Source organism: Macrotis lagotis, chromosome 1 (assembly GCF_037893015.1).
Source record: "Macrotis lagotis isolate mMagLag1 chromosome 1, bilby.v1.9.chrom.fasta, whole genome shotgun sequence".
Lineage (NCBI taxonomy): Eukaryota > Metazoa > Chordata > Mammalia > Peramelemorphia > Peramelidae > Macrotis > Macrotis lagotis.
The window spans coordinates 297,570,753-297,585,410 of record NC_133658.1 but is presented as its reverse complement, the minus strand read 5'-3'; the positions used below and the strand labels follow the sequence as shown (position 1 = coordinate 297,585,410).

At 39.5% G+C, this 14,658-nt stretch overlaps 1 protein-coding gene across 1 annotated transcript; it reads left to right on the top strand.

Annotated features, from left to right (window-relative positions):
- Window positions 1-20: 20 nt before the first annotated feature.
- Window positions 21-14,429, top strand: ZSWIM3 (zinc finger SWIM-type containing 3). The gene is made up of 2 exons (XM_074211227.1): window positions 21-559; window positions 11,954-14,429. The coding sequence occupies exons 1-2, from the start codon at window positions 282-284 to the stop codon at window positions 13,917-13,919; spliced, it is 2,244 nt and encodes a 747-aa protein (XP_074067328.1). The 5' UTR covers window positions 21-281; the 3' UTR covers window positions 13,920-14,429.
- The last annotated feature ends 229 nt before the right edge of the window (window positions 14,430-14,658 follow it).

Genomic DNA, 14,658 nt, shown 5'->3' with positions numbered 1-14,658 from the left:
TCTCCCGCCCATCTCCAGTCATGTTGCCCATGCTTCTTTTTGCCACTGGCCCAGGGAGAAGCCCTTCCGAGGACCTACCTTATGATTCGGTCCCCGCGAGGGGGCGGTGCCTGGAGTCTGGATAATAAGCACAGAGTGGGGGGCGTCTTCTCCCTCCCCATTCCTGTGCCACAGCCAGGGTCGCCATTGCCTCCTAGCAAGACTCCCTAGGTTGGGAAAGGCTTGAGGGGCACCACTTTAATGGCAGGTTATGGGCCGCAAGTCCCCAGAGGGTGCTGTCCATGGGTCCCCCTCACCCTCATGGTAGCATCTGCGTGACCTCCGCCCCCCCAGTGCCCCCTGACCCCTCTGGTGGCGCTCCCACGCCAGGGGCCCGTTGGCTCAGCCGGGGGTGGAGGGTAGCCATGGAGCTAGGCAGCCACTTCCAGACCTTTGAGGACTTCAGGGAGTGCTTCAATACCTACAAGAGGGAGAACAAATGCACCTTCAGACTGAGGGACTGCATCTCCGTCCGCTTCTATAACCTCAGCCATGGCACCTCCGTCCGGGAGGACGTCACGTAAGAGGGCCTGCCCCGCCCCCCGGGCCTGGGTGCAGAGGGTGGGGACGCCAGGGAAGGGCACGGGCCTCTCTGCGCCCGCCACGTGCTTAGGGCCCCGGGCCGGGCCTCGAGGCCGCCGGCCGCCGCGCCCGAGATCCGCCACGGAGATGGAGAGCCGCGGCCCCGCCACGCGCCCCCCAGCCCGCCTTGCCCCGTGCCTAGGACACGAGCCCCCCAACATCACCGGCCCAGGCCCTTCTCCGCCCTTCCAGGTAGCCCAGACCGGGCACAGGCAGCTTGAGTTGGCGCTACGATGCCGGGCTGGTAGCCAGGGACCCTAGGCCTGGGTCCTGCTTCGGAACTCCATGAGCTCATTTTCCCCAACAGTAAAATGGGGATAAAACATGGCCTGTCCCAAGGTTGTTGACCCCGGAGTCAGGAGCACCTGAGTTCAAATCCGACCTCAGACACTTAATAATGACCCAGCCAGGTGGCCTTGGGAAAGCCACTTAACCCCATTTGCCTTGCAAAAACCTAAAAAAAAAAAACCAGATTAAATGAAATATAACGGATTTAAAAGATTTCAAAAACCTAATATATGTATATTTTTTTAGCCAAATCAGGCCACTAGCCCTGATCGCTTAGATGGTGCTGTTGAGTCAGGATGCCCTTGAATTTGACTAAGTCCTCAGACAAGCTGTGTGACTGGGGGAAGTCACTTAAACTCTCCCTCGGTCTTCTTACCTGTAAAATGGAGATAATCAATAGCACCTACTTTACAGATGTGTTCTTGAGGATCAAGTGGAAATATCTTCTAAAGTGCTTAGCCCAGAGTGCCTGGCACAAGGTAGTTAGTTATAACTAGCTATTATTATCTCATCCATCCTCATTTCCACTTATGCCTAAAGGGTACTCTTTCCATATTCTTTGCTTTATTTAGATTTATTCAAGACCTACTTCAGATTCCACTCATCATAAAAACTATCCTCATTCACACACACACACACACACACACACACACACACACACACACACACGGAATATCAGTTATCAGATATGCAGTTATCCTCAGCTGGGTTCTGGCTATAAATTTGCTCAATGATTGTCAAATTCACTTGAAATTGGACGAGTCACTATCCTGATGCAATTTCCTTATAATAAAATCAACCAAATATTTTCCATTTTAAAGATGAGGAAACTGAGACCCCCCCCCAAAAAAACGGAAAAACTTGGCTCAAAAAAATTCAGTGATCTACTGGAACTGCAGCTGAGACCTCTTGCCTTCATATCCCATTTCTTAACATGATAAAAGTACTGCATCTCACTTAAATACAAATTTGGAATCCTTGAATCACAACTGTATCATATCAAAAATCCTCACTTTTCTTCCCTATACAATGAGTTTGCTGGGGCATCACTAGGAGTTCTTCTAGGTCTGAATTCTTTACTAATAATCTGCTAGGCTCTCTGAACTGTGCTTTAGCAAAAAGTGAAAGAAATATATGGTCCTTGCCCTCCAGATTCTTAGTTTTTCCTAAGGGTCAAATGAATTGTACTGCCATTAGTAAGGGCTGTTTTCTCATCTGTAAAATAGAAATAATAACACTTATATTACCTGTGCTATCAGACCTCTGAGAGGACATTACCTAGTAAAGTTGCAGAGAAATATGACTCATAGTTCTTTATGTCTACAGGAGCACATTACTGTTTATGAATGATTTCTTCATTCATGATTTCATTCTATCTCTGCAACAACATTATGATATGTAGGGCAGAGATTATTATCCCCATTTTATCTAGACAAGAATCAAAGACTGAGAAAAGTCTAGTGACTTGCCCAAATGAGTGATGAGTCCAGAAAGAAAAGCCATGCCCTCTGTGTTCTAGGCTAATGTTCCTTAAACCATACTAGCTAGTCTTATGTTGGGAAAAATAGTCAGAAACCAGTATGCATGATGACTCAGCAAGTAGAAAACCTATTAGTTAATGTACCGGCAAAGACCAGCCCGCACTTATAATTGTGACAGTAGGCAGTCTAATGGAAGAACTTATAGTCCAAGGGTTCCTAGACTTTTTAAGTAGGCAGACTCCTTTTTTAAATTTCATGGACCCCTATTTTTACCACCAATATTATTCACTGATATAAAGAAAAATGAACTACTTTAAAAATAATTTGGATTGTATTTTTCACAAATTTTTCTGTACATTTGAAAGCTAGAAATACATCTGCAAAACAATGCTTTTCCTGAAGGTGATAATTTACCTACTGGTTACATTCATTTAATGGAATTTTTCTGTTGAGACTGCTGTAGTTGTTATTGTTTTGCAGCTTTGCAATACTGGCAGCTTGGGAGTGATGAAAATTCTACTCTTAGAACTAGTTTCACATTCAGCTTGTTTCATTATATAAATATCAGAAAATCCACATATACAATCTTATATTGACTTCGAAAATATCAGATACTTCGCAGCTTGATCAGTTGGAAAGAACATATAGCCAGAAGTTGCTTGGATACTTTTGTGCAAAGATTAATTTTAAAGATTTTTTTTTCTCTTTTGGCTATAAATAAAGAATCAGTAACAGATCTATGACCACAAAGCTCACTGTAGATCCTGCATATTTTGTTGGAACCATATACGTATTTGAGTAACAGTGATTGGATACACTTGAGTTCATAAGACCTTGCAGCCAGCTACTCTATGGGCCCCACAGATTGGGGAACAAAGTACAGTCAAGCACCCCTTCTCAGTTTTTTGGATGAGAAACTTGAGGCTCAGAGAAATAGATTGACTTGCTCAGGGTTATAAAACTAGTAAGTTGAAGAGCCAAGACTTGAACCCAGCTCTCCTGACTTAAGTCTCAATGTTCTTTGCATTATATCTTGAAATATAACCCCATGACCTTAAGGAAATTCAATCCAGCTGATACAATAATATTAATATAGGGATGCAGCAAAGAAATAACAGATTAGTAGTGTTACCTAAGGATCCAGTGAATGAAGAAAGAGTGAGAGACTAGTTATGAGCCTCTATTGTAAATTAATCACAAGGTAAAAATGTTCTAGATTAGGACTATAATATTTAAGATTGCAGAAAACCACCACAGCACCGCCACCACCTCCTCCACTCTTCCAAGCTCTTAAGTATCAGAGCTGAGATTCAAGACCAGTAATGACCATATTGCTTTTTCCCCATTATATCACACTGTGCATTGGAAATGGGGGGGGGGGGTAAATAGGGGTGGGAGTGAGTTATAGGAAGAATCTTTAGAATATGATGATAGGTTGGCTATAGGAGGTGAAAGGAGGAAAAGGAATTGAATGTAGTAGAATACATAGAATGATAGAACCAGAAATGAACTGAAGCCCAAAGATAGAAAGAGATTTAGGAACTTAGCGCTTCTTACACATTTAAGAAAAAAAAAATGAACAGATAGTTACTGAGTTGTCTTACAAAGTCAGTTGGTTTGTTAGTAGCAAACAACTCCAAGATTTTTAGTCTAAGTTGGGGAGAACTGTGCTGTCTTTGGAAAAAAGGGATCTTGGAAAAAGCCTTTTTGTGGTAAGTTTGATTGGTAATTTTGAGCATTGCTTCTTGACTTTACCAAAACTCTGTAGACTTTTTTTAGTCTCTTCTATGTAGCTGTCCATACACTGTACCTATAGGAGATGCAGGCAACTTTTAGCTTTTGCTTCCTCCGCCCTGGTGTTGCCAACCTAGGCACATCCTGTTTTTCTTAGTTTTGTTTGCAGAGTAGCAAGACCAGCTAGGCAAAAACCCTGCCTTTCTAAGTGTATGCAAATGGGAGGGTAAAATACCTAGGTCTTCTTTGTAAACATCTGAGAGTTTGTGTGATAATAATACTCCAAAGGAGGGGTTGTATGGTCAGTTCCACCCACCAATTAGTCTTTGATTCATAGATTTGCAGGGGATCTCAGTTCTTCTTGTTTAACCTGTACCCAAATTCTTTCCCTAAGAAGTGATCATTTGACCTCCACCTGAAGGCTTCAAGTGGGGAAGCAATTATTTCCTTGCTAAGGCCCCATCTTACTGTTTGGTAACTCAGGTGGTTAAGGTTTTTCTTACAATATACTCAAATGAACCTTTGACCTTATTGACGTGGCTATTCCCTCCCATGATGTCAAATTGCAACTCATCCATGCCTGTTTATTCTCTGTAGCTCTTGTTTACATTCCCTCAGGAGTTTAACCGAGGGGTTCATTTAATATGGTAGGGACCTTTCTTCCTTTCTCTTAACTATCACTTAGGGTATCGGTAGTCCATTGGTTATTATCTATCATTACTATGTGATTAGTCTATCTTCTTATGTTGCTTTTATGACATTCTTGACTTTGGTTCTCCTTTTGACTTTGATTCTCCTTTAATCCCATATCCAAGAAGTATTGCTGTTTGCCCATTCTTATCAGGAACCTTTCTGTTGCCTTCTGGGTAAATCTCATTTGCATTCTTCAGAGACAGTAGAAGAAACTCTACTGGAAACTCATACAGTAATACTAGAAAAATATTGCAATTAAAAAAGATAGTCCTTCAATTCAGCAGTTATTAGAAGAATTTTCCAGTTTCCCCAAAGTAATCTAGCCTACTCTTTTGTTTTCAGTTCTGGGCCTATCTTAAGGTCTATTTGTTACTTCTATCAAGATATCATTATCATAAATTTAGGGCTATCATGGATGTTAAAGGCCTTTCTTCATGCCCAACCTCTTCATGTTACAGGTGAATAAACTGAGGGACCAAAATGTTAAAAGGCCTTATTCAGGCTACAGCCCCGGTCTTACTCCATGTTAAATGATATAGTCATTGTGCCATACTGTTTATGGGCATGAGCACATCTATGTGCATGTGTGTATTCATAATATACTGATGGATGACTTTCCTCCATTCAACTAAATTGTTGAATTCTAGTTCTACGTCCAAATAGAACAATTCTCATTCTCATCTGTGCTTTTCCTATGACTATCCTTTTACTGGCTTCCCTGCCTTCTTTCAGAATTTAGCTCTATGTTGAACTGCATACCTTGTATAAATCTCCCCCGAGCATAATGTTTTATCCTAGTGATAACTTGCTATAGTCACTTTGCTAATATTTGTATTTAAAATTTTTTGTATCAATATTCATTAGGAATATTGGTTTATAATTTTCTTATTCTGTTTTGACTCTTCCTGGTTTAGTATCAGCATCACATTGGTTTCATAAAAGAAATTTGGCAGAACTATTTATTTTTTCAAATTTTAGAAAACAATCGGTATAATTGACCATATTAATAACTAAACTAACAGAAATCATATGATTATCTCAATAGATGCTGAAAAAACCTTTGACAAGGGGTGGCCAGGGGCACTGGCCCTGGAGTCAGGAGCATCTGAGTTCAAATCTGGCCTCATACACTTAATAATTACCTAGCTGTGTGGCCTTGGGCAAGCCACTTAACCCCATTTGCCTTGCAAAAACCTAAAAAACCAAAAAACCAAACCTTTGACAAAATATAGCACCCTTTCCTATTAAAAAACACTAGAGCACATAGAAATAAATGGAGTTTTCCTTAAAATGTTAAGCATCTAAAACCATCAGTAAACATTATATGTAGTGAGTATAAGCCAGAAACATTCCCATTTAAGATCCCAGAAAATCAACTAAAAACTACTTGAAATAATTAACACCTTCAGCAAAGTAATACAATATAAAATAAACACATATAAATCTTCATATTTCTGTATATGATGAACAAAATCCAATAGCAAGAGATAGAGAAATTCCAAATAAAGTAACTAGACAACATAAAATACTTGGGAATCTACCTCCCATGACAAACTCAGAAATTTTATGAACACAATTAAAACACTTTTCACACAAATAAAGTCAGATCTAAACAACTGGAAAAATGTCAGTTGCTCATAGGTAGGCTGAGCTAATATAAAAATGACAATTCTATCTAAATTAAATTATTTGTTCACTACCTTACCAATCAAACTACCAAAAAAAATATTTTACAGAACTAGAAAAAATAGTGACAAAATTGATCTGGAGGACAAAAGGTCAAAAACATCAAAGGAATTAATGGGAAAAAAATGTAAAGCCTTAACAGACCTAAAACTATCTATATAAAGTGACAGTTATGAAAACTTTTTAGTACTGGCTAAGAAATAGAGAAGGGAATCATTGCAATAGATTAGATACAAAAGAAGTAGTAGTAAATGACTATAGTGATCTACTGTTTGATAAACCCTAGCTTCTGGGATAAGAAGAAAATTGAAAATAATATGACAGAAACTAGGCATAGATCAGCATCTCACACCCTATGCCAAAATAAGGTTGAAATGGGGACAGGATTTAGACATAAAGGATGATAGATACCATAAGCCAATTAGGAAAACAAGGAACAGTTTATCTATCAGATCTATGGAGAGGGGAGGAGTTTAAGACCAAACAAGACAGAGAACATTATAAATTGCAAAATGGATATTTTTGATTACATTATATTAAAAATGTTTTACACAAGCAAAACTAATGCAGGCAAGGTAAGAGGGAATGCAGAAAGCTGGGAAACAATTTTCACAGCTAGTGTTTCTGATAAAGTACTCATTCCTAAAATATATAGAGATCTGAGTCAATTTATAAGAATACAAGTCATTCTCCAATTGATAAATGGTCAAAGAATATGAACAGATGAATTTAATTTCAGATGAAATTAAGGCTTTCTATAATCAAATGAAAAAAATGTTCTAATTCATTGAAAAGAGAAATGCAAATTAAAGCAACTCTGAGGTAACACCTCACATCTCTCAGACTGGCTAAAATGAGGATGTTGGAAAACTGGGAACTGATCCCACTATACTGGAGAACAATTTGGAACTACACCCAAAGGACAAAATTTGATCTAACAGTACCACTACTAGGTCAATAACCCAAAGAGATCATTAAAAAAAGGAAAAGACCCACATACACAAAAATATAGCAGCTCTTGTTATGATGGCAAAGAACTAGAATTGAGGGGATGCTCATCATTTGGGGAATGACTGAACAAATTATGGTAAAGGAATGTGTTGGAATATTGTTGTTCTGTAAGAAATCATGAGCAGGGGAGGTTAGGTGGCACAGTGGATAGAACACTGGCCCTGGAGTTAGGAGTACCTGAGTTCAAATCCAGCCTCAGACACTTTAATAATTACCTAGCTGTGTGGCCTTGGGCAAGCCACTTAACCCCATTGCCTTGTCAAAAACCTTAAAAAAAAAATCATGAGCAGAATCCAGAAAACTTCCAGAAAAGTCTGGAAAGACTTGCATGATCTGATGCTGAATGAAGTGAGCAGAACCAGGGTAAGGTTGTACACATTAACAATAGCATTGTGAGATGATAGAATGTGATGCACGCAGCTCCTTTTGGCAGTTTGGTGATCAAGGACTATCCTAAAAAAAACCTATGATGAAAAATGCCATCAGATACAGAGAAAAAACTATGGAATCTGAATGCAGAGCAAAACATCCTATGTTCACTTTTATGTTTTTCTTTCTTTTGTATGGGTTTTTTTTTCTCCTTTAGTTCTAATTCCCCTTTCACAACATGAAAAATACGGAAATGTGTTTAACAATGATTGAACATGAACAACCTAAATGAAATTGCCATGGGGAGGGGCAAGAGGCCTTATTCTCCTCAATGCTAGTGTCTTTTCTTTGAGATTACATCGTTTACCCTGCATCTTTTGTCTACATAATTATTCATATATTCTTTCCCTCTATGAGACTTTGAGATCCTTGAGAACAGAGATCAGGTTATTTTGGGGTTGTTGTTTGTGGAGAAGGAGGATGTTTTGTTTTTGCCTTTCTAAAGGAAAGTACAAAAGAAATACATTTTAGTTTCTAAAACCTGAGTTCAGATGTATGATGGCACAGTGTTTAGTAAGTTAAATGGTAATCAATGCCTATGAAAACTGCTTCTTGAGACCTTTGAGAACTAATGGAATGACAGCTAGGTGGCACAGTGGATAGTGCACCAGCCCTGGAGTTAGGAGGACCTGAGTTCAGATTTGGTATCAGACACTTAATAATTACCTACTTGTGTGACCTTGGGCAAGTCACTTAACCTCATTGCCTTAATAAAAAAAAGAAAGAAAAGTAGTAGAATATTAATTTGACTAGCATTTACTGAATACCTTTGTTAGATGCTACATCAGACATAAGGATGATTTAGACATGATCTATGTCTTCATACTATAATAGTTTAACAGAAAAAGTAATACAAAGTAAAATAAAATAAATATGCAGTAATTGTAATATAGCAGAGACTATAATACGCATTAGACAGGGAGAAAGTGCTGTGTAAATTTAAAAGGAAAATGGAATGATCAAGAATAAGTAGTAAGTGTTAGAACTATAACTTGAAACATGGGTAATATTTCAACAGGGAAGATAGGAAAATGATAAATACTGTGAAAGATGACAAATACAGTCTATCTTCAACATTCAAGGGCTTAACTTTTGCAGCTTGAAGCATTTGCATAGTTTTATTTATAACATCATTTTCAATTTTGCATTAGCATCCCTGCACCTTCCAAGCTACATGTGGTAGAGACAAAAATAAGAGGCATGATGGGTGAAAGTTTCTGAAGCAACTTGACATTTTTCTAGTCTGGTTCATCCCATCATTCTAAAGATAGCTTCTTGAAATCATTGTGTATTTTCAGTTTGCTCCCTTTAAAGGATTAGTTATGTCCCTAAAGAGTAATGCAAGTCCTTTGGCACTAAGCCCAAATTTGCAAAGTTAGTGATACCACATAGTGAGGAAATAAAAGTGTTAAGATAAACTTCTTGTCTGCAGCTGCTGTCAATTCTGATTTTAGTATTAATGAATCAGTAAGTCATTATATCCACAAAAAAGAAGAAAGTATTTATGGTAGATTTTATGTATTTTTTAAAAGTGAATATTGCCTAAAATCAATTGATTTGACTTGTATTGTTTTTGAGATATTAGCACAAATAGTCATAGAATTCTTGGTTGGTTCATTATCGAAGAAGACCAAAGTGACATCAAGAAAAAATGTTTTGCTTGTTACCAATTTTATTTTGTGTAAAATGTTTTATGTATTACTTTGTTAGGAAAAGTGTATATTATCAAACTTAATGTTTAGTTATAAAGAATTGTATACAGAAAAGTACTTTCAGCAATCAGTAAAAGATTAATTTTGTTAAATTAAAAAAAAAGATTACAGTTTTGTAAATTAAGGGCACTTATTATAACTTAATCATGCACTGTAATCTTTTAACCATCTATTTCCTGGATATTCAACATATCAACATTCAAGTTTTTGACTTTCATGCCATTTTCTAGTTGAGGATCAACTGTATTGCAGGTTAGCTAGAGTGTAACATATGTGAAGGGATATAATTAGAGAAGGTGGAAAATGAAGGAGTTGCCATGTAGTAGAAAAAAGACCTTGAGAATCAGTCTTCTTTAAGAAGAAATACACATGAAAAGCAAAAAAATATATGCAAGTAATGCAAGATATCACAAGACAGTGTATGATTAAGTTATGATAAGTTGACAAAAAGTTATAACAAATGCCCTGCTCTGGCAAGTCGTTTTACTAGAGGAGTGATACTTGAAATAACTAGATAGGTAAGATCCAAACAGGTAGGAGAGAGGGCTTCTATAATGAAGACTGGAAGTCCAGGTAGTTACTTATGAAATCCTCTTCCATATTTGAAGAGGAAATAGTGAATGAAATAGGCAAATAATAAGGAGCATTGATTAAGGTACACATCTGATACATGTTCCTTGATTCTACTCTCCCCAGTTTTGGGGTATTATCAGAGAGTAAATAAAAGAACCCCATTAAAAGTAGGAGGGTTGAGGCAGCTAGGTGGTTCAGTAGATAGAGCACTGGCCCTGGAGTCAGGAGGACCTGAATTCAAATTTGGCCTCATAAACTTGATAATTACCTAGTTGTGTGGCCTTGGGCAAGCCACTTAACTACATTGCCTTGCCAAAAATTAAAAAAAAACTAAAGAAAAAAAGAAAGGAGGTTATGTGATTTCCCCCATTAATTCTAATTGCTCTTTTTATAATATGACTCATGGAAAAAAATGTTAAACCTATAATTGCTCGCCACCATGGGGAGAGGGGAGGAAAAGGAGGGTAGTAGAAAAATATAGAATTCAAAAGTTTAGAAAAGGATGAATGTTGAAAACTATCTTTGCATGTGATTGGAATTTTTTTTTAATTTTTTAAAAAAGAAAGTAGAGGAGGCGGCTAGGTAGCATAGTGGATAAAGCACCGGCCCTGGAGTCAGGAGTACCTGGGTTCAAATCTGGTCTCAGACACTTCATAATTACCTAGCTGTGTGGCCTTGGGCAAGCCACTTAACCCCATTTGCCTTGCAAAAAAAAAACTAAAAAGAAAAAAAAGAAAATTGATGGGAGAATATGGAAAAGAGGCTTAAATACCCTAAGAAGTATTCAGATCCCCTGAAATTTACAGCTGAAGAATCGTAAAGTATAAGTGATGAAATGACTTATCCACAGACACAGAATAGTTATTAAACCTTTGACTCAAAAATGGTTTGATACTGGGGTGGCTAGGTGGCACAGTGGATAAAGCACCGGCCCTGGAGTCAGGAGTACCTGGGTTCAAATCTGGTCTCAGACACTTAATAATTACCTAGCTGTGTGGCCTTAGGCAAGCCACTTAATCCCATTTGCTTTGCAAAAACCTAAAAAAAAAAAATGGTTTGATAGCTTTGGAAGGGATGAGAGGGAAATGAATCAGAAATTCAACTATCAATCTGATTTTAGAAGACAGAACCAGAACCAATGAGCGACTACAAGAAGGGAGATTCAGCTTTAGGGAAAAGAAAACCTTCCTTTCAATTAGAGCTGTCCTAAAGTAGATTCCTATGCCTCTTAAGGAAGTGAGTTCCTTTTTACTAGAGGCCTAAGAGTTCCATAACTGTCTGGCAGCCATGATGTAAAAGAGAATTCCATCTTGGAGTAGGAAGTGACCTAGATGACCTTTGAAGTTCTTCTTGCTCTAAGTTTCTAGAATTGTTTCTGTGATAGCACTCTGTGTCTAAGAGAATTGGACTTTTATTTCTCTGTTCCTCAGAGTGGGGGGGAGTAAGGAAGTTTAGATTAGTTTATTTCCACGATCACTTGTTGTTCTTAGCCTTCTGTACCATCCTGTGAATCAGGAACATTTGTTTATGCTTTCTTGAAGAGGCACTGACCCTATGTTTGTGCTGTGCCCTCTTTAATTCCAAATTGCTTGATGGTGCTTCTTGAGTTTTTTGACTGTCCTCCTGGAATTCCCTATGGTATTGGCATATTGGGTCCTTAGATGTAAGGAAAGCTATCTTAAATTCTAACAGAATCCTTACTGTCATCTCCTCTTTCTTCCATAGGTATATGCAGGTGAAGTTTGTTTGTACCCGTGCTCAGTCATACAGAAAGCAGCACCTAGAGCCCAACATGTGCCCAGCATACTTAGTCCTGCAGTATGATGAGGAATTAGACAGACTATTTATCAGTGAACTGAACACCCAACACATCCATGTTAAAACCAAAACTGCTTCTGTTCCAGGAGCTCACACCTCTCTTGGACAAAGAGCCTCAGAACTGTCTAAGAAGTCTCAGAAAAATCCTCCTGGTAAATTTCAGTCAAAACTCTGGAGGATGGAACCCCAGGAAGAGAAGACTGCCTCTAAGGACACTGAGACAACATCCTGCACTGCGCCTTCCTCTTTCCCCCATGAACTGAGGCAGAAGGGCATTACCTCTGTAGACCTGGCTCATGTGGCAGAAGTGATGAAGAATTTTCTAAAGGCAGACATGGGTTCCATGGCCTCTCTCAGTGTGGGTAGCAACCAAGACCTTGAACGACTCAGCTTTCAGAGCAGCAAGATGCAGGACTTTTTTATTCGCTTCCCAGAGAACCTTCTGCTACACCGAGTTGAAAATGTGTATGGCCACATACTTTATGCCTTCCTGGTGGAAAGCAAGGAGCGAGAGGGACGGGTGGTACACTTTGCAGTGCTCAGGGAAGAGACGGCTTCCTCTGTAGCCAAGATGCTGAATGTCTTCACTGAGTTCAATTCTGACTGGTCCAAAGTTAGGGTCATCTTTGTGGAACCATCTTTCCAGCACCGTGATGTAGTACAGGAACTGTTCCCATTAGCTCATGTGCTTCTCTCCATCTACCATACAACCCGCCTCCTAGAGAAGACTCTGCAGAGGAGCCGGGCCAGTCAGTCCTTCAAGAACCTGATGAAGGAGGCTTTGAGGGAAGCAGTATTTGTTGCCTCAGGTCCTGGCCTACAGAAACTCTCTAAGATGGCAGAGGCCCTTCTAGACAAGGACCTCTTTAGCTACCTGCAGGACCACTGGTTCTCTTGTGAGCTGCTTTGGTATATACATGCCAGGAAGGGTCTTCATGCTTGTAGTACCTACATGGACAGCCTTGACCTGGTTACAAGTAAAGTATCTAGTCTCTTCAGGGAACAGCAGACCCTGGTGGGCTGCATTTTGTGCTTTGTGGATTATGTTGACTTTTTCAATACCAAACGACCAAAGAACTCGTCCCAATCTCTCCCTGGTGGGGAGAGAGCTAAGCTTCCTTTGAGACCCAAGGGAGCCTCCAATAGTTATGTATCAAACCTGTCTAAGACATCCACGCTTCCTAATAAAACTGCTCCCCTTTATCCTCAGCAGCAGCCACAGCAAAAGCCACAAATGCAGCAAGCCTTTGGGGGTGATATGCTAGAGAAGTTGCACAAGAATGGCTCTGAACTTGCCTACCAGCTCTGCCACAATGAGTGGGAAATTGTGCAGAATTCTACCCAGTTGATCGAAGCAGCTGGCTGTGCAGCTGAGGTGCAGTTGCTGGAGGACTCCCACCAGGTTAGCAAGGATGGATGCACTTGCAGCTGTTCCTTCCAGCAGCGATATCATTTACCATGCCGCCACATCCTTGCCATGCTTCATACGAACAATGAGCCTGTGGGGGAGGCCATGGTATGTAGGAGGTGGCAGAAGCGGTACCAGCACCTCCTTGGACCCCAAGGGGAACTTCAGAACCCTGTCAAAGACTTGAAAATCAACCAGGCTTGGGAAGAAGGTAGAGAGGATGTGATTCAGAGCCTCAGTAAGGAGCTGGCGAATCTGCTGATGCAGAGTGAAGGGACTGAGCTAGAGGAACGCTGCTCCACTTTGGGAAAGATTGTGGACATATGGGCTGAGCCTTGTGAGCTGACAGAGATTGATCAGCAGATGGAAGATTACAGTGATGTAGGTCATCTCCCTTTCCTTTGGGTGAAGCAGGAGGAAGTTGAAAAGCTCCCTTGTACTGGGACCACAGTACTCTTAGATTGAGGGACCTGATAAAACCAAAGACCTCCTTAGAAAGCAGAACAGGACTGAGACAAGCACACACCAAAACTCCTTTCTTATTTTGTTTATTTGTCCCCATTTCCTCTCAGACAAGGCTAATGAGAAACTGAGGGATGAGACCACACTTGTCCTCAGCTAGTCAGTACCACTGTTGTTTCTGTATCTTTATACTTGTGATTGGAAGCTAGGCTGATCCTCAGGATAAGGAAAGGTACCTGAATGTCCAATTTCTGTTTTTGGCATCCTTCTTGTCCCAAAGGTTAAATATGTTCAAAGTCATGTTCATGTTGAAAGATCTCTTACATAGTTCAGTTCCTACCCATTCTGAGACTGAGACCATTCTCCATAATTGATCTAGTCAGGATCTAGTAAGGGAAACTGTTCGGGAAAGAAGGGAGAAAAGATAGTTTCCAGATGTTGCTGCTATACACAGAGATTCTGTCACTATATCTGTCTTCCTTGCAATATTAATAAAAGTTTAAATAAAGTTTATTTTTAAATAACCTGTTAATTTATTTTATGAATAAAGTATCTCTTGGAGAGAAACAAGGAGGCACCTTAAAAGAATCTACTTCTAGTCAACAACTGACCTGAAATATAAATAGCAAGTCATTCACACCATAGCACTTGCAAAAGACTTTCTGTATTTTTTTCTCTTAATTTTTTTTCAATTACATGTAAAGATAGTTTTCAACATTTTTCTCCCTTCCTTCCTTTTCTC